The sequence below is a fragment of the Coffea arabica genome, chromosome 4c (genome assembly GCF_036785885.1).
Source record: "Coffea arabica cultivar ET-39 chromosome 4c, Coffea Arabica ET-39 HiFi, whole genome shotgun sequence".
NCBI lineage: Eukaryota > Viridiplantae > Streptophyta > Magnoliopsida > Gentianales > Rubiaceae > Coffea > Coffea arabica.
This window is the reverse complement of record NC_092316.1, coordinates 682569-703088: the sequence shown is the minus strand read 5'-3', so window position 1 is coordinate 703088 and position 20520 is coordinate 682569. Positions and strand designations below refer to the sequence as shown.

The 20520-nt window shown below is 39.3% G+C and overlaps 1 protein-coding gene, 1 long non-coding RNA gene and 1 pseudogene across 3 annotated transcripts; all 3 read right to left on the bottom strand.

Annotated features, from left to right (window-relative positions):
* Nucleotides 1-3876: 3876 nt before the first annotated feature.
* On the bottom strand, nt 3877-7880 carry LOC113740040 (sucrose synthase-like; annotated as a pseudogene).
* A 2529-nt stretch (nt 7881-10409) lies between these two features.
* On the bottom strand, nt 10410-13846 carry LOC113738832 (GDSL esterase/lipase 5-like). Of its 2 annotated transcripts, none has more exons than XM_027266102.2 (5): nt 13431-13846; nt 13160-13281; nt 11551-11784; nt 11169-11430; nt 10410-10911 (listed from the first exon to the last, which is right to left on the bottom strand). In XM_027266102.2, the coding sequence occupies exons 1-5, from the start codon at nt 13744-13746 to the stop codon at nt 10667-10669; spliced, it is 1179 nt and encodes a 392-aa protein (XP_027121903.1). In that variant the 5' UTR covers nt 13747-13846; the 3' UTR covers nt 10410-10666. The 2 variants fall into 2 exon arrangements, with proteins under 2 accessions (XP_027121903.1, XP_027121904.1); XM_027266103.2 differs by having other exon boundaries at nt 10412-10911; nt 11169-11427.
* Nucleotides 13847-16837: 2991 nt separating this feature from the next.
* Nucleotides 16838-18765, bottom strand: LOC113739523 (uncharacterized). The gene is made up of 3 exons (XR_011812846.1): nt 18113-18765; nt 17802-17906; nt 16838-17697 (listed from the first exon to the last, which is right to left on the bottom strand). It is a non-coding gene; the product is annotated as an uncharacterized lncRNA (long non-coding RNA).
* Between the last annotated feature and the right edge of the window lie 1755 nt (nt 18766-20520).

Sequence of the window (20520 nt, the reverse complement as noted above, 5' to 3'; positions counted from 1 at the left end):
ACCTTTTGTTTTGGCAGTTTTAGCGTACTATTATTGTAGAATTTGTCTCAACATTTATGTGTTGTACTCCTATTCCCAACTGATACCAAAAAAGAAAAGAAGCAATAGACTATGAATTCAACAAACATGAATTCAACAAACATGTAGTAGTATCTGATAGAGATACTAGCATTGCACTAAAAAATCTTGAAATTTCCAGCTTCTCGTGTGCATCTGCATGTCAGAGATAAACAACCCCATTAATTGAGATGAAAATGAATAAAATATGAAAGCACCACTCTAAATAGACACATCCCGAGATGTATTCTTTGCAGTAGTCATAGCAAATAGCAAGTCTGGATTTATTTGTTTATGCTACATGACAATTCAAAATTGTAGTAAGAACAAATTCAACGAGTCCGGAGATGTAGACTGCAGAGGCCCATCCTGGGCCTAGACACGTGGCAGCCCAGGCTTGGCCGAGCTGGACCTCGGCCCCAGGCCCCTGACGGTTGTCCTGCGCCGCGCTGCTAGGGCTCCTGAAGGGGGCGAGGATCCATCCCGAAGAGGTCGGGGACGATCCCCCTGAACGCGGGATAGGGGGCTATTCTGGGCAGGTCCCGGAACGTGCGGAGGTCGGACTCCCCTAGCAGGTATAAAAGGTAACACACATCGACTGTACAAGGTACGCTCACTATTGGCAAATTACTCCCGGTTGTTCCTACTTCCCGTGAACTCTACTCACCGGAAAACTAACTTGACCGTCGGAGCGCCCTCGGGGACAATCCTCGGGCCCCCTCTTCTAGTTCATTCTTGTTTGTTTTGCAGGCTGAGGACCAGCTCTCCCATCAGCACCTCGAGCTCATCAGTTCAGCTCGGTCCGAGGAAGCTCAGCGCTTCTTCGTAGACCAAAAAAATGAAATCAAATAGGAATGTAACTATATCCTCGGTTAGCAAGCAAGCTGGAGCCGGAAACGGAGAAGTGAGTTGAGATTGAGAGGCCCCGTAACGTTAGGGGTCCGGTACGGTGCACATGAGCTCCGCCAACAGCCGGTTGAAGAAGTCAAAACATGAATGCGAAAAACCTTTGAGATGCTTCTGCAGCTGCTGGAGTTTTTAGGAAAGCAAGCCGCTGTGTAACTTGGCCAAAGCTGTGTGACCTGTTCCCGCGAACCCTCCATTTCCTCCCGCAGCCGCGTTGGCAGCTCTCAAGGTCCCAAATTCGCTACTCCAAATTTCCTCCCCACCTTTCTTGAATATTTCCTGTTTATGCAATGCTGCTCTAATCAATACTAGCTAGCAGAGATCCACAAGGTATCTAGCACGCAGTAGTAACTCTCCTTTTTTCCTAAATCCAGTATTCCAGTGCACCCACAGTTCAGACGAGTAGAAGATGCCCTGCATTTAATTTTACCTTGATAACAGTTGTAATGTTTCCCACCACCATTGCTACATATGATCTTCTGGGGTATACAAGTTAAATATGCTCGCATTTGTGGAGACAACGCTCTAGTAATCATTGTTACCCCCTGCGCTGAGACTTGTCTCGCTCCTCTGGTACCAAGATTCCACCTCAACTCTTTATCGGCCTCGTCAAAATACCACAACTGCTTTTTAAGGCCGATCACCCGAGATCAAGAAAGATTCTCCGTACGGGGCAAAGTTGGCCTGGAAATCTGTACGTAGTTGAGTTGATTATTTTCCAGGATCAAACAGTGAATCACCAAATTAAGAAGAGGGGGTCACGATCATGATGAAAACAATCCGACGGGATTGTAAGACTTGCAAGTTGAAGAATTGGAGTCTTGTACTGGTTCAACGGATGCTTAATTCCACAAGCATACGTGCATGCCGGCTGAAATAGAAAATTGAGGCTCAAATTGGACATTGAATATAAGTAGCATTTGACTTTCTTATGAATTGTTGTATCTTTCCACGGTAGTTAGTTACATTTTTTGTTTATCTCTTTTTTTTAACCCCTTTTCCTCGGGATATTTGGACAATGAATCAATATAAAGCGTTTATGAAAGAGAGTCACGATAGTGCCTCTCATGTTTTCAGTCGGCAACAAATTGGCAACAATTAATGAAAATATACTTATTAATGATCAGCCAGCAATTTGGAGTGCAGGTTGGACATAATGCTAAGGGAAACGAATATGAATATAATACGGCTAACAACACCTCCCTTGAACCTATGGGATGGTATCGCTTACCGCCCCATATGTAACCCGGGCTAAGGGGGAAAGCATGCACTTTGGGCTATATCCCGTTCGCGACTTCGGTGCTACGGGGCCCTTATAGCATCCAGTTGAGACAATTGGGATGGAGGGTTCGTATGCAAAAGTTGGAGAATCCAACCTGCTGCCCTTTCAGAGAACGAGTCCTCGGGTTCATGTAACTTGGGCTTTCTCCCTTGCTAGCAAGGGGGAAAGCACGCACGCCCTTGGGTCGGGGCTTAAGGCCATGACATAATTCCTTTTGCTTTTAATGAAGTTTGCAACTTTCTATATTACCCCCAAGTTTCGCAGTTCCTCAATTTTTTAAATGGTTGCATTTTCTTCTTATGTGTTCATTATAATATTCCATTCTTAAAGTAGCTGACCATCAATCAAGAGAGTCTTAAAGTTCTACTTGAGCATAGGTCAAGGAATTCCTGCAATGTTTAAAAATTCATCCGTTTGAATCGATAGTAGTTCAGTTCTCTCGAATTTTCCCCTTGGATCACCCCCTCTCTACAGTATAGAGTAAGAATAGGTCTATCGTATTCGACAAATATAAAAAAGTATGCTATCATGTTGAACGTCCTACCTCAGCCTCATCTCCATCCTCCGGTTCAATTATCGTACGCCTGCTCTTGTGGTGACTACTACTGAATTTTATTTTACCTAATATGTATATATATAAAACACTAATAAGAATCACAATTGTCAATTTTTTGAATTAGCCAAAAATTTAATGTTAAAATTTTTTTTTTTGAAATAAATCGCTGTCCAACATCACATCATGTAGAAGAAAAAAATTATGATGAATATATAATAAGAAAATGCAATAAATGAAAAGTTGATGATTGAGAAAACAGGAAGACACTTGGGAAGAAAAATGTGCATATGGGTTGGTCAAAATTAAAAGTGCAAACATAATTCACTTGAGGGGGCAAAACGTGTATTTTCGAAGCTTTTATCACCCTATAGGTTTAAGGCATCAAAGCGTTATATTTTTGACTGTGGAATATATCGCACGGGTACCATAAAAAAATGAAAAAAAAGATATACTATTTTAGAAAGAATTTAAATGATTAAGGATGCTGAAACGTCTTCTTCGGTAACAGCGGCTACAATATCTCATAATCAGTAGACAAAATTCGTGTTTCCCTATCTTTGGTCCGTGTGGAAAGGCAGCAGAGTATAAATTAATTAGATGTTAATCATGGCATCCATGTGCAAGTGTGTACGTAAGATTACGCTCTGGACAAAGACTTCAACGTTAAAAAACAAAATGGACAAGGTACAAGTGGCATTTATTCGCTTGCGAATTGATCCTTTTGGGGAACATAAAGGAAACTTCCACTTGAGAATTTTAGGGCTGATTCACTTTTAAACGAAATTTAGGCCGTCAGTTGCTTTGACTGTTTTTGGGAGAGCGACAGGCGTTTAAGAAATTTATGTTTATTAGATCGGATAAAAAGATGTGTACTTGGGCTTGCAATGATTAGCAAAAAGATGAGACGGCTACTAAATCCAAAAATGGTTAACGGTTGTTAATCGTTCTTGTTTACTGACTCCGATGCAATTAGTAAGTTCATTACATCGGCGAATGTGCAATAAATTTCCGCACCACATCTTTCTTGCTTGCTTTCGAACGCATTCGTTGAAGCTCAACAACGGCATAAAGCAAATAAACGACATGAATAGCATATAAAATTTTATTAGAATCTGAAAATCTTTTATTCGTTTCCAGCACAAAGACCCGGAAAGGAAAACGAAAACGAAAACAAACAAACAAAAAAAAATAGACCTAAGAAGATCGAATCCATAATTTATAGTTATTAGCTTCTGGGCTAAGTTTATTCGGTCCAAGTCCTCTTCAACATTCTCCTGTTGAGGCTCGTGTACGACGGCACGGAAGAGAAACCAGAGCCTCATCTGCTTTCATCTATTCACTTGGCCACAGGAACCGATTCAGCCTGAAACACACAACAATCCAAAGAACAAAATAAGAGCCAAAGGTGAGAGCATAAAACAACGTTGGAAAGTGCGTGCGTAATTTGTGGAATAGTAACTCACCAACTTTCGGTAGTTGAGAAGATAAAACATTTCAAGGTAGCGCTGCATTTTAAGGCGATCGGGCCTGGAGACTTCTTTCCAGAATCCATAAACACCAGCCAGTGTCAAAATACGGTCCGAGTAAATTTGCCATGTATACCTTTTGCAGATGAAGATTGATAAGGTTCAGAATATGGGTTTTTTTTTTTTAAAAAAAAGAAAAAAGAAAAAATTTAACTGAACTGATGTTTTAACGAGTAATATTTTCGTAGCTTAAAAGTCAAATGAGTAGGCTGCTGCTTACTTCTCCTGTATACGTTTCAGGCCTCCTGATGAGATGGTTTCCCAATAGGAAGCATCTTCTTTGCACCTCTCAAAGAAGTCGACCAGCACCTCTGCAACCTGCTCACCCTTATATGGATCAATGTGGAAACCAGACTTCCCATTGACAATGATCTCAGCAGGGCCACCATTGATGGTTGCGAAGGTAGGCAAACCGCAAGTCATGGCCTCGACAACAGTCAAGCCAAAAGCCTCATAGAATGCAGGCTGCACAAATGCTCCTCTCGTGTCAGCAATGTATCTGTACAGTTCACCGTTCCTGACCCTATTCATCTGAGAAGAAATCCATCTGAATTGGCCGTTTAAATTGTAGGTTTCTATGAGCTCATACATCTTCTTCATCTCAGCTTGCTCTTCCAAGTCTTTGGATTCCTTCCTTCTGTCCCCACCAACCACAACAAGGTTCACCAATTCCCTTAGCCGGGTGTTCTTAGCATACCATTCTACAATTCCTGTCAGATTTTTCACGCGATCCAGTCTTGCCATGGTGAACAAAATGGGCTTCTTCTTGTCCTTCAGAACACATCTGCGACACATTTTTTTTCCTCAATTAGAACTTTTCCACTAGTTAGGTAACAAAACAAATAAAAGCAAAGTGGTGAAAGGATCAGAAGATTTTACAGGTGTTCCTCATTTTGGTCATCACTAAAGAGTAGCTCCTCAATTTCAGGATGATATTCTGTCAGTCTCTTGTTCTTCTCTGTATACGGAAAGTAGATCTTCGTATCAGCTCCAGGAGAGACAATGTTGAATTTTGGGTCAAAAACATCAATGCCATGGACAACTCTGTACAGCCCTGGCATTGTGAAGGCCTTATGGCTTTCATACTGTCCCACGGTCTCCTTGCTGGAAATGTTATAGTAGCGCAATTAATTAAATTAAGAAGGTGACGAAAAAACCCAAGTACTAGATCATTTTTAGCAAAGACGTGCACTCTTACCTTCCAGCAATCTCCTGGAAAGTGCTAGTGATAATGAAATCTGTGTGATTCATTGCAATAAGATCAGCAGTGAATTGGCTTGAAAAGTGATACTTCTCGTCGAATTTTTTCCAGTAAACATCAGAATCAGGGTACTTCGTCTTTTCCAAAGCATGAGCAATTGTACACTGCGAAACCAAGTAAAAGTTCAATTCCGTTTGAAGCAGGGTGATGCAAATAGAACAACAAACGAGAGTGACAAGCAACAGAGCACGGACCTGCGTAGCACCAAACTGGTGAGCAAGCAAGGAGGCAACAAGGTTTCCCTCACTATAATTACCAATGATCAAATCTCGCGGCCCCCAGTTCTGCAGAAATTTCTTTCGCAACATCCTGTCAAAACAGATTTTAATATCGTAAGAAACGCACTCAAGGGGATTGAAAATGAAAACAAAATGACACGTCTTACCTGAGTAAAAGTCTCGATGTATGGCCAAACTTCAAAGCGAGAGATCCATTGGCGAAGTACACCCTTCTCTGTTCTAAAAGGGACTCGAAGTATATGAGAGTGCTCTGTTCCAAATACTTTCTCCAGGCGTTGTCCACAAGTGGTACCAACCGCATCAGGTAGCAGCCTAGTTACCTAAAAAAAAAGAGAACCAGATCGGTTTTTATTTATTTGTTCAGTTTTGCTAATGAAATGCGACATCAAGAATAAAAACAGAATTTCACAACTTTTATGCAACACTAACAATGAGAATACGCGGTTTGATATCAAGTCCTTGTTCCTTAATTCTTTTAAGCATTTCACGCTCCATTGCAGGTACTTGATCCAAAATGTAAACGACCTGAAAATGTAGAAACGGTAATTTACTGGTGCAAGCCACCAAAAATTGATTATTAAGTTGCAAAAAGCCAGGAGATTATTCTCAATAACATACCTGGCCTCCAGTATCAGGATAGCCCAGCACATTTTCTTGTGCAAAGTAACCATGGGGGGAAAGAATGACAACGTTGAAAACTGTAGGAACCCTCGCTAGGAATTTCTCAAGGGTAGATGAGTCAGGAGCCTCAAAAAGATCCAAGAACATGGAGATCATTTCCAGCACGCTTTCAGCAGTATCGCCCCACCCTCGTTCCAATCCAATTTCTTTAAACTTGCTTTCAAATTCTGAATATGGTGATTTTGGAGGTAGCTGTGTAAGATATTTTACAGCCTCTTGCAGGACATCTTGCAGGTTATTAAGGTTCTTTATCCGATCATTGAGCATCATTGTCTGTACAATAATGTTAGAGCAAAAAACAAATTTAAAACATGAAGTATATATGTATCTATTTAGATTTAAGCACAACGAAAATCTAGCATTTTGTATTGCAATTAAATTTCACATGCGGTTGATCGTGATAGTTTACCTTGCCCTTGTAGTGATGGGATCGAAGAAACTCAAGAAGAAGAGGGGCCATACTCTCTTTGTCATGGAACAAGGAGGCAGAAATATGTTTGCCAAGAAACTCAGCTCCGTTGCCGATCGACTTCGTTAGAGTTGGCTTGGGAACTGATGCAGCGAATGGTTCAAAGTCCAGCTCAAGGACAGGGCTACTACTGCTGCATAGATAAAATGCTCAAGCAAATCAAATTGGAGGGACATATTAGATCATTAACTTTGAGAAGTGACAAGGAAAAGGAAAGAACCATACTCTTCGGCCACCAGCTCCTCCTTGAAATGCAAATATTCCTTTACAGTCATTTCTTCAACATGAAAGTCATTAACATCGACACCAACATATTCCCAAACACCAGGCCTCAAACGAATTGCAAGCGCAATCAAGGGAGGCAACACAAGCGCTTCCTGATCACACATGTAAAACAACTTGTCAAATCTGGCATGTATTTACAGAAATCTTGATTGACTCATCTCGTTGCAGTACGTTAAGTATGAATCAGTTTCACCTGTATGGACTTTAAAAGTTCTTTGAATTCATTATCGCGTTTGTTGTTGCACTCGCATTTGTTGCAAGTTCCTTCCAATCCAGCCGGAAGCTGATTCGACTTTAAGATTCCTTTTCCATGGCTTGTAATCCTACAGTATGAAAATCACCACGAGCAATTATAAGTAGTCAAATATTTACTCTAACATCTAGTGATTTTGAACCACTCAATGGCAAAATTTGAAATAGACCTTGACAGGAACAATGATATCTCTGTGCTGCCAGCATCAATACGTTCGCGGAGGCTTTGTGCCATGGTGGTCCTAAGTTTGAGCAACGAACAAACTGCAGAGAACTAAGGCAAATAAGGATTGGAAGGCCACAGGGGATTCAATAGGGAAAAAAAAGAAACTTTTTTAAAATGTTAAGTTGACAAAATCATCCGACATAGACTGTTCAAAGAAAAAAAAAAGTTTATTAAAAAAAGGACCCAGTGATTAGAGGCTGAGATCAAGAAACCGGACGGGGTAACCAAAACTGCCCTTGACACAATAAACTTGGTCTATATGATTACCCCTTCTGAGCGTTGATAGATTATGCAACAAAAAATGTGAATCTATATTAAGAGATAAAGAAGCAATAACAGGAAACCCCATAATAGAAGCATCTCGAAGAACACAAGTTATTGCACAGTAAAAACAGCAACTTTTGATTAGCATTGAAAGCACATGCATAGAACTGACTAAAAATCTACTACTATAGTATTTATTGTTTCCCCTGTTTCTCAAAATATCTTTAAACACACAAGAGCAAAAGTGGAAGGGCCAGTTTATGCATGACCATTGGATGATCATGGGCTTGGCTAAAATCCTGTGAGAAGAAGATTGCAAGTTATGACAAACTACATAAAGGCACTGATTTAAGGCATGCAACGATGCAAATTGAGAACCAATGACCAAAGAATCACCCAAAAGAAACGGGAAGAAGAAAAAAAGTGAGAACAAAGGAAGATCTACTTAAGCAGAAGGATTGAAGTTGTCAAAACTTACGTGAAAAAATAACAAGAGAAACAGAGTAGAAAGCTGCAAAGGGAGAATAGAACGCGGTAGGCGACGCATGCAATTGCAGGAATTTATAGGGAGGAAACAAGCCGACCTAAAGCTTAACATGGAAATTCTACTAAACTTGTCATGCAGAATATAAAGATTGACAGTGGATTCCGTAATTTCTTGCGGAATTCATTAGAGTGATACTGCATTCCATGATTACTTGCACAACTTTTTGGCGGGTTCCCTAAATCTAAACTAATGCTAATTATTTGCTTGCAGAATTTTGCAAAGATTTCCTGTATCTAAACTTTCTTTAACTTGCACAACTTTTTGGCGGGTTTCCTAGATCTAAACTAATGCTAATTATTTACTTGCAGAATTTTGCAGAGATTTCCTGTATCTAAACTTTCTTTATAAGAGAGGGATCAACTACTTCCTTTTCATTTATTTATTTACTTGTTTTTTTATGGAGTGACCCACTCTACTCCCCATTTACGTGATTGGCAGGCATGGTCCTCACGGGCCGCCCCTTTCTCTGGTTTGGCTTTGTTGGTGGGCTGCATTGGGCTAATTGGGCTCTCTAACACTTGCTCAACTCGGGAGGCAGTCTTTTTTTCTTTTTCCATTTTCAGGAACTTTTTGTTCTCTCTACCTTATATTAAGCCCGTTGTTATCACAAATTTAATTCCTGTAGGCTAATTAGTGATAACTCAACTTTCTTCGACTTTCATCTTTAATAATCCCCAAGCGTTATTTTAGAGGTGCCAAACCACCATTGATTAACTGTAAAAGTTAAAATTAAATAACCTCACTATCCCCTCCAATTTGTTCATGCTACCCACTTTTACCTTTTAATCTCAAGCAACACTGAGTTGAGGGAACTCATGTGCAAATCGTACATGTTAATGTTTTAAAATTCAAGGCGGAGTCTTTTGTAGCATTAAATTATCGAAGTTGTGGTGGTACAAACAGCAATAAATAAATTAAAAAAAAACAACCATCGTTTAGCATCTTTTGGTCCTAGCGTATGTATGCATCTTTTGGTTAATCTCCTGTGAAATGACAGAGAATTGAAATCTCGGCTTTGTTTGGCAGACAAGCTTTTTCCTAAGTTTTTTAAAAGTTTTAACTACAGAAACCTCAAAAAATTTCTCAAAGATTTTAAACTATACACTTTAAAATATTTATAAAAAAATATACTTCAAAAATTTTTTTAAAAATTTCTATAGTAAATTACAGTAAAGTTTTAAACAAACACGCAAAAAACTCACTTGCCAGACAGGGCATTTGTTCACGAGTAGCATTAGTTACGAGAAGACCAATACACATAAGGATTGGAAAAAAATTTTTTTTTTTTTGGGGGTTTAAAACATTAATAAAGATACTGCATACCATTCCGGAGTCAACTCAGACGTATTCTTCAATGTCTTTTGAAATTAACTTGATCTGCAAGGTTCAAATTTCTGCAAGGTTCATTGTACTGGTCAACAGCGTTATTTGTAATTGTTGTCTTCTTCTCTCGTTCCCCGTCTCCTTCTGTGGCCTCTTGGCAAATTTATTATTGTTTCTAATCGGTCAAAGAATTCCTCCATACGGTGGGACTAAATTTTATTTTCACGGGAGGGTGCCAGGTTTTATCGATTCCAGACCACAAAATTGTTTGCAGGAAATATATATATTTTTTGTAAGTTGTCTTGAAAATAAATAAATAAACAAATACTAAGTGAGAAACATCTTGAACTCTTTTCTCACGGATTAGTTACAGCTGCTAGTGTGAGATATATATACATATATATATGTATTGCAGCATGATATATAATTCCTTACCCCCAAAAAGAAATTAAAAGTTTAGAGTAAAAAAGATGTATTGTTGTCTACTACGATATGAACCAAAGCAACATGTACACAAAATAGATTCTTGCTTGCACGTTTTTTCAATTACAGCTTCCCGCATTTGCATGAAATTGACAGCCAACAGTTTGACCTTAATTAGAAGAGATCAAGATGGATATAAACAGTAAACTCGTTTCCACAAAATTGGGTAAATTGCTCCATGGAGTACTATACTTGTCAAAATAATCTTGTCTCGATCAGTAATCTAAACATAGTATTAATTGAGAGGGTCATTCATAACAACGCTATATATGTATTGTAGTCAGTCAGAAACATTTTGGTGTGGTGAATTTAGCATCGGAGTAAATCCTTGAGCTTGAGACTGTAAGGCCGCCCCCTTCTCCTGGATCCATTCCACATTTCTGATGCCATCTGCCTGTAGACCCTCTCAGTGAGATGATAAGAATCCCAAAACACGTATCTCTTCGGATTCTCACACAGCTCGAAATCCTTCACCATAGGCCTCTTCCCTCCACAGCTGTATATTCCTTTATATCGTCCTGCTCCGCAACATGCTGCTCTCCCTTCCTCGAATCCTGTCCATTCCATCATTGACAAAGCTTACTTTTTGTCATTCTACTCTACTACTACATTGAAAGTTCCCAAAGTGTAGACTAATCAATGTCAATTTGATTAAAAGATATCACGAAACGCTTGCACACTTGTACCGACATAACATATATAAGACACTTAATTGGTTTACATATCTCAAACAAGCATGCATGCATGCATGGACACATCTTGATTGTGTCAATATATATATATTATATAGGGGAAGATCGAGAGCGGATACCAAATCTGGAGGGGTGATCCATTCTGTGTCTTAGAGCACCATGGAAGTCGCAAATTGAATATCTGAACCCCTGCAATTGATCCTCCATTTTTGACAAGAAGTTGTAGAGTGCCCGATTATGTAAATTTGCTAACCTTGAAGCTTCTTCGAAGCAGCCATCTCCTTTTGTCTGGGATTGTAGGATTCTAAGCCCCGGTAGACAACCCAAGCTCCCTAAATTGAGGAAACCAAATTTTCTTCCGCCTCTATCGTATATTGCCTGCTAAAAGGACAATCAGTCATTACCCATATATATTACATTTATATAGGAGTATTATATACAGAAACCCAAGCTATATTGAAAAGCAACGTATCCTTTAATGATTGGATGGGATCAACTTACTTTGACCACTGATGTCAAGTTACCGATCACCATCCCTACGTAATTTGAAGGAGAACCGGAGTTGGCCAGCATGGTAGAATTGGTAAGGAAAGTGCTTGTGTAGTCATTCGTCCCAATGCTAAACAAATACACAGCTCTTGATAGTATCATGTTGGATTCCACGTCCCCTAACTCGTGTCTTAACCATGCTTTCACCTTGGTGTAGTATCGTAACTGCGTCCTGAGGCCAATCACCTGAAATATGAACGTCTTACAAAAAAGGAAGTTAGGAGGGAGAAGATAAAAAGACCAATCCAAGTCCAACCATAATTATTTTCTAGACTGTCTAATATTGGTCAGACCAACAAATCCAACTCCCACAAAAGAAACCCAACACGTGCATGCATGAAGAGAGTTCTGCAGTACCAAAAGGACCAACTCGGTGGAAACCAAAAGTTTGGACTACTAACATCACTTCAATTTCTGCTCTGTGGACAACAGCGAAAGCTAAAAATCAATGAAAGAAGAAGAGCCGTCTGCTGCACAAGGGGGTCTGTTCAGTTGATTATTGATTTTGTCCAATTAACGTAATTCTTATAACTTTTGGTATTAATTCACGTGACTCTAATGCAATTGTGATTTAATTATATGAATTCACAAAATTCATGTTTACATCAGTTTATGCAACTCAACGGAGGTGGACCAAAGTTCAGCCGGAGAGATCCCAAGTCCATCCGTCCCCAGCATGGCGCAAACTCATCAATGGGGCACGGGAAAAGAGACCGGTTGAAATTAACGTAACAATGAGACAAGCGCAGCGTTTGAATGGAAGAGGTGCTTTCCTGGAAAAAGCCGAACCTGGAATGGTTACTCTTCAGAAACTCCGTGGACCACCTCCATGTGGTGTGGAGAGAGAGAGAGAGAGGACATTTTTCCTCGGATGTCCAAGAGACTACTCTGTTTTTTGTATATTGGGCCTGGCCTGATCTTGGCAACAATCCCGTCCGAAATTTGCTATCAAGGGCCCCGCTTCAGAGGTAGGCAGTCCAACAACACCACACACACACACACACACACTCGGGAAGAAAAGGTGAAAATGCACAAATGGAACCGAACCTAACCTACTCACTCATCAAGCTTTGCCACCTGAATTACGGATATTTGATGATGATGTCCCCACCTATACATGCCCTTATATGCCAATTACATATATTGTAGCAAGAAAAACATTTTTTCTTGCTTTTGCCTATCCGCCGGTAATTTAGTGCAGCAAATGAATCAATCCCAACTTTCGTATTGTTACCATAAGCTACCACTATCCGAAGAAGACTACTTCGAGTCTAATCGAATAGCAGCAGTGACAAGAGGGTGACGGCTAGCAAGTTCGTCTTTTTCATATGTTTCCACCAGAAAAGACACACAGACAGAGTGATAAACAGATTGATGAATAAGGCAAACATGCAGCTTCAATTGTAAATTTAGTAGTTAGCGCAAAATTGTGATAGCCGTCGCTGTTAGAAACCTAACACCAATAAGAGTATGGTGGCATTTTGGCAGCAGCATGTATATGTATGAAGATGAAAGTGAAAAGACATTTGTTTGCATGAAAGGTGTGAATTGAATACATTACCGCTCCCCGAAAGGTCTCATCCAAAGCGCCCGCTCCAGCCGATGCGAAGTTTACTCCATTCCGGTATTCTTGGTTTCCCGGCTGCAGAAACGGCGGAATCAGTGGCAGTTTCGCATATTCGGCTAGGACCAAGAAAAGAAAAGGAAAAAAAAAACATTTAGTAAGATGCAACAACAGTAAGCACTAAAACTACTCAATAAGAGACTCGTTGCATGAGATATACAATTGATCAGTCTTGACTCAGGAGTATTAGAAAAATCTGATATCTTACCAATAAAATCTGATATTAAACGGCCGTTGGAAAATCTTCCGGTTGGGAAGCTGAAGTAGGATTCCCCGTAGGGCCAAAAATTTGCCTGGTCAAGTGTAGTGGTGTTAATGTAGTTGTTGTTGCCTGCATCAAAGTAAGAGTCGCCAAAGAAGAAGAGAGCAGTGGCAGCTGTTCCGCCAGGTCCACCACCACCGGGCTTCTTTTGGGGCTTCCCGCGGTATTCACTGCCCGCTGCAGCTGCAATTCCATCTAACACCAGCAGCACCGCAACCGGAATTTGCAGGATGAAGAAACAGCCCAGTCTATGTGCAGCCATGGCTGCAAGGGTGCAGATGTCTTAATTTACCACCAACTTGAAATTGGTTGCATTTTTCACTAAAAAAGTGCACGTTTAGTCTTTGATCAGTAGCACTAGTATAGTATGTAAAGAGCAGCAGCACAAAAAATTTGTCACCGCAGTCTTATACTGAGGGATCCATTTTCATTTTTCACATGCCACGGTGTTAAACAGTAGCAAGTCACGCAGTGCAAGTTCAGATGTGGGCCATTTTTATTATTATTATTATTATTTTGCCACTGTGGGTAGAGAAAGAAAAAAAAAAGCATGCATGGTCAAGTGCGAGTAGGAGAGTTGTGTTGGCAAGTAATTTATAAATTTTTTTTATCAGTAATTCATGGTCCAAGAGCATGTTATGTCATGGTCTTGAGTGGTGATCAGAATCAAAATCATCTAAATTGTTCTTTACCAAAGAAATAAAAAGGGCAAATAAGCATTTTTTTTGTTGTAGTTTATCTATGTATGTATTTTGGTTATGAATAAAGAGACATGCTAAATTCATTTTCCCATCTCCTCGATCACTTCTATGCTTTCATAACTTATATTATTAGTACCAATGCTCGTACAATGTGTCGATTTAGAGTGGAAATGTGCAGATTTAGCTCCTTCCACGAAAGAAAATGTCAGCGAGTTTGAAAATCACAATGCGATGGAAATTGTTAGTGAGTAATTGACGCATTCAAAACGCGATGGAAATAAGAATGTGTTGTGAATTTGAAAATCACCAAACACAAAACACTAACGCTAGAGATTTTAAATAATATTGTCTGTGCTGGATGCCTATTTTATAAGGTGAAAATATTTCAAAATTTAGAAATAAGTATAGAAAAATGGCAAATCTTAATTACATACGCTGACAGTATATACACTATCACCGTTAAATTCATAATGCATGTGCAAAAGTTGGATATCAAATTCAAATTTTGCACAGTTATCATTTATCCAAGATTGATAGTGTATACATGTAGGAAAAATTAATCCATAGAAAAATACCTTTTAAGATAAAAAGTGCGTAGTTGTCAACAAGAAAGTAGAAATGCTATTCTTCGGGTTGCTAACTCAACGGTAGAGTACTCGGCTTTTAAGTGCAGCTAACATCCTTTACAAATTTAGAAGAATTAGGGGAATCATCTATATCCCAAGCCTCGGTCTCATTCTTAATATTATCGTTCTACAAATGTAATTTCGGCTTGTGACTTCCTTTTTTTTTTTTCCTCATAGAGAAGAAAGGCAGGCTAGCAACCAGCCCGACTGACCTGTGATGTGAGAGTGAGGCAGGGGGACCAACATGGCTCCTCCCTTCTTCTTCTCGACAAAGAATCCATACATCCCTTATCAATGTATGTATGTGGATAACTATCTCTGGAGCACAGATTTAGGTTCAGTCTCAATGGAAAAAATGAGTCTGAAAATTAACTCATCTTTTATAGTACTATTGTTCATAATTAATATCATGAGTAATAGCATTAGCAATAATCGAAAAGTAAAACCGGATGAGTAATAGCATTAGCAATAGTAGAAAGGTAAAACCGGGGGACTCAAGTTCGGTAAAACAAGCAGCCGAGAATGGTCCTCTACAGCCTCCACAGTAAAAAAAAAAAAAAAAATGTCTTGTTCATTAGGGACGCTAGAAAGTCAGACTATGTAAACGTCGGGGTCGGAGAAAACCTGACCGGTAAGATGAAATATCCGTAAATTAAGCGGAGAGTTCAAAGGCTTGCAAGTCATGTTTACCCAAAAGCCGACAAACTTTGAAAAGTCAAAGCTATACCAGTGGAATTTTGGTAGAGTTTTGCAATGTTGCATGTTGTGGCCTGTGGGTTAAATGTATTAGTACACATTTGACTCCTTCTGGCACTAATTTGTTGCGGTTCGCATGTGACAAGATTCATTTCATTTCTTTCTCAGCGTTTTTAGTATGCCTCAAATTGTCTTGGCCATTGTAATTATTTCCTTGACTGATTCTTCTTCTTTGGGGGTACCTTTTGGGTTACAGAAGAAGACCAATGTAATATTTTGTTATTATGAGATCTGAAGTCAAATATGTTACATCAAATCCTTCGAAAAAAAAAATGTTATATCAAAATCCAAAAACAAAGCCCTCCATCTTTGTCTCTGTGTTGGTGATGAGGGCTTTTGGAGATTCTTACTTTTTTGCCCTTTTCACACAACATATTTTTTTCACTATTTGGTCTCGTTTGCTCTGCTCTGGATTGGAGTCTGTAGATTTTTCCTGATTGTATTCGCAAGTATTATTGTAACTCACCAGTGCGTGTCATAAATAAAAGAGTTCAATCTCTTATGATAAGCGCTTAACAAAAGAAGAATGAAACAGCTAGTGCTAATTAATAATTATGGCTGATTAGAGCACTAAAGAAAATTTGGCAAGCCAAACTCCACCAACAATACAATATATAACATTTGCACATCACATAATTACGGTTGTATTGTGCTGATTTTAGTCATTGAATACCATTCCACTTAACGAATTGATATCAAATATCGTCTTGCAAATTACGGTTGTACTGTTTTTCTGTTTCTTTCTATTTTTATTTGTAAGATACAATGCTTTTGTTAAATTGCAAATAAGGACAATAATAGAAAGAAATGTGCAATTCTATTTTTTTTTATAAAAAAAAAAACCTAGAAGAGTTTGATTTCGATTACTATCACGAGTCCAGTCAGAACATAATTTCAAAAACCATACATACGTAGCTTCATTCTCAGAGATTGAGCGAGTCCTAAAAGTTTGGGGGAAAAAAAAAAGGGAGATGTGCAATTCTGAGATTTGCTCCACTCTAGTTACGTTGGCACTGGACCCGAGACCATGGTAATTACATTTTGGGCCACGCAAGACATGGGTTACGAGGGCTGCCTATTGATGGATCAAGCTTCATAAAACAATTTTTTTTTTTACTGACCGCCTCTTATGAATGCAACATCCCAATCGTCTCTTGATCTGCTAAATCTCGGTCTACATAAATTTAAGCGCATACATATTGGTCCAGGACCAAAAAAAAAAAAAAAAACCACCAAAGCATATACATTGAATATTTATAGTTCCAAAATTTTCTAAATAAATTTCAAGCTGATACCAAAAAAATTTTCATTTTAGTGATATTACAATGACGAAACAATATATGAAAATTCTCAATGAGAATAAAAGAAAAAGCATTTAGAAAAAGAGCTAGCCCCTCCTATAGTGGGGCCAATTCACCGGAGCCACGTGTCAGCTTGGTCATGATGACCTGGCAGTTCGGACAGAGAGTTCGAGCAGGAGGGACAACAGTTCGTGCATGGCTGTCGCTTCCCAGTTGGATGGGCCTGGTGGGCCGTGGCTCCTAAACCTTTCGGAGCTAGCAGACAGAGCCCTAGAAAGACTCCCTCTCTATTGGGACTCATACTCCTATAAGGAAACTACTAGCAGGAGGAACTCTATAAATACAACACAATGGACCAAGACAAGGTACGCCGTCTACAGTATTTACACTGTTGCTCTACCCTTAAACTCTTATTGATTTGACCGTCGGAGCTACACCGGAGAACTAGCTCCGCCATTAGTTTCTCTTGTAGGTCAATTCGCTCACCTCGCTACTACTAGTTCACTCACCTGCAGTTCGCTCGGCTCTCTGCTTCCCAGTTCGGATCGTGCTCTTGGCAGTCGCATCACCTCCCAAAAGTCAAACATGGCAAGTTAAGTAGTACCATGTAATAGTATTCCAGGAGGCATTGGCTTGAAAGGCTCTCTGATAAAACATTTGTGGTTCTTCCGGCTCCCCCTTCCTTCCTCCAGGACAAACCATGATCGTCGTCATATGTAGAATTAATTTTGAGGAAAATCAGGTTTGATGCATTAACCCCGGTCGGCTAAATGTACAGTGCGAGGGAGCACTTGTTGGAGAAGAGCTGGGATACGGTAGGAAGAGAAATCTGGAAATTTTATGGAGGAGAGAAGCGCAGCTAAACTAAATTATGAAGTTCATGCATGCATTTCAAAGTGCTCTCTATAACCATAACAAAATGGAGAGGCTTACCACATCAGTAGCAACTTTTCCATCTTTAATGCTACTGATCATGGTCATGTCGTGATTGAACGTAAGATGTTTAGGATCGATTTTTATGTCACAGTCCAGGGCTATCTGCAACAATTAAAAAAAGTAACGGCATTAATTAATCAATTGATGCGGGGGGGAAAAGTTGTGGTTCCTAAAGTTGTGTGCATGCAATCCGTGCATCGAGCAGCAAGCAAGCTAGTATGGTAATCGCACTGCTCAATTGGATGCTGGAAACTTGAACCAGTATTTTATGGGGAAAAAAACGTGGTAGTTACTGAGAAAATACAAACCCTGAGCTTTGGCAAGGTAACATGAAGTATTCGGACTTGAGCTCTAATGTCACCTACTATTCTGATTTGGGAAATGCTAGTAGCGTTTCTTGACCCCTCTTGCATCGACTTCCGGGATGTAATTTCACTTAAGTTGACGCATTCAAGTATTACTTTAGCTTGCACGCTTACATTTTGGCTCCGAGGAGGTTGGTGAAGCCGCGGAACCTTGATCATTCCGATGACCATTCCATTTTCGAGGACATGAAGTCGTGAAGTGCTATAACTTATGCCAACCCTGTTAGGATTTGCGGCGTTTAAGGTTAAAGAAAGAGAAGATGAAACAAAGAGATCTTTGTTGGACACCACGTCGAGTTTGTAGGATTCTATTTTCGCTGTTTCAACAGAAAAGAGAGGCTTTTGGGGCTTCAAGACGAAGAAAATGATAATTGCTGCCAATCCTAACATGAAGACAATCGAAAGCACGAATATCAGAAAGCAGAAACAGCTTCTCTTGAAAAAAAGGTATGGGACGAGCAATTTCTTCCTGCCAGAATTTTTTGAATGTGGTGGTGTTCTCGTAATATCCATAATATTTCTTCATCTCGGTTTTTTGGCTTATTACAATGTGATTCATGTTTATATTGATTAGAGAATGGCACCATGTCCAAGTTAAGGAGGAGACGAATATTGTGATCATTTCCTTTGGACTTCGTCTTTTCATTATACCTTTCTTCAACTTTATTCTACATGGTTCGCCATGCATTTTTTTTTTTTTTTATATTAATTTTCCCTGGGTTTGGGGTTATTCTAATCCGTCGAAAGTTCTTTATTAGCCCAATTGATCTGGTCCTCCAGGCCAGGCCACATAAACAAGGTCTTTGATTGGTACAAGAATTAGCTTTGCTACTAGAGCCTGTTTCAAGTCATGGCGAGGGATGAGATACGTGTGAATCTCTCTCTTTCCCTCTTCAAATAAATACATATGCAGCCAATTGAAGGCAAAGATCTTTGAAACCTCAAGCTTACTACGCTTGAACTTTATTAATACTGGACTATGACGTATTTAGCCTAATTTACACATCTGGATCCCCAGTGGAATTGTGGGAGGGAAATGATGATCCCCCAGGTTTACTAAACCTTGGGAACTGGGAACCCACCCCTAAGAAAACCTTTTCTTGACCAACCCCATAACCATAAGCTGCTCAAGACAAGGAAAGAATATCGAATAGTTGGATTTTCATCGCATGCTTCGACTTACACGCCATCCTCAACTGGTACATTGATGAAACGCATTTAATGTAATACGTGGACAGTGCATCCATTTCAGCCATTTAGAGTCAGTTTGGATCGTAAATTTTTATAAAAAAAAAAAAAATACCAAAACAATGTAATAAAAAATTAATTAAAAAATATATCAAGAGTTTTTTTTTTTTTTTTTTTTGTTAAAACTTGTAAGCCAAATAAGGCCTCAGTCTCCGGCTCAAGGAATATGTTGACACTTGCCAATGCCAACAGATATCAAATGTAGAAGATGAATATGATATTTTCTCCGTTTCACTTTGACAGTTTTAATTTTTTTTTTCTCACATAATTTAAGAAATATTAGTTAATTTTTTTTTGAAAAAGTAAAGCTAGTCTTGCATTAAAATTAAGAGTAGCACTGATCACTATACATTTGCATTAATTATAACAACAATAATGAAGGTATATTACCTCATTCAAGACATATATCAAAGCAATTATTGATAGAAAAGTTGACTATATTAAAAAATAAGGTAAACTATATTATTGATAACAAAATATATTAAATAGTTATATTTTTAAACAGACCATTTGGATTTAATAATTTTTTGAAAATTTGTTTTTGTCTTTTAAGTCTACAGTAATAAATTTTAAAAACTTCAAAAACAATTAAAAAAAAATACAACACATCTCAAATACATTAAAAAAATAAAAAAAATACCGTCTTTCTTCTTCCACACACTACGCACCACCACCATCCATCACTCTCCACTGCCACCCTCACTCCCGCGACCCACCCTCCTCTCTCCTCTCTCTTTCTCCCTCTATCTCCTCTTCCTGTCTCCCTCTATCTCCTCCTTACTTCTCTCCCTTTTTCCTTTCCTTTCCCAGCCCCTCAATTACCCCCTCCCCTCCACTGACCACGACTTTCCTGATCGCAACCAAAAACCACGAGTAGAGTTGTGACCTTTCTAGTCACAACCAAGGAGTCACAGTTTTTGTGTCGCGAGTGGGAGAGGGGTTTAGGGGGTGGGGGGAAAGGAGGGGAGAGAGAGCGAGGAGGAGAGGGAGGAGGAGGGGGAGGAAGAGAGGGACTAACGGAGAGTGAAGACAGTGAGGAGGAAGAGGAGGGGGATGGTGGTGAGTGATGTAAAATTTTGTAAAAAAATACCTCAAAAAAGTTA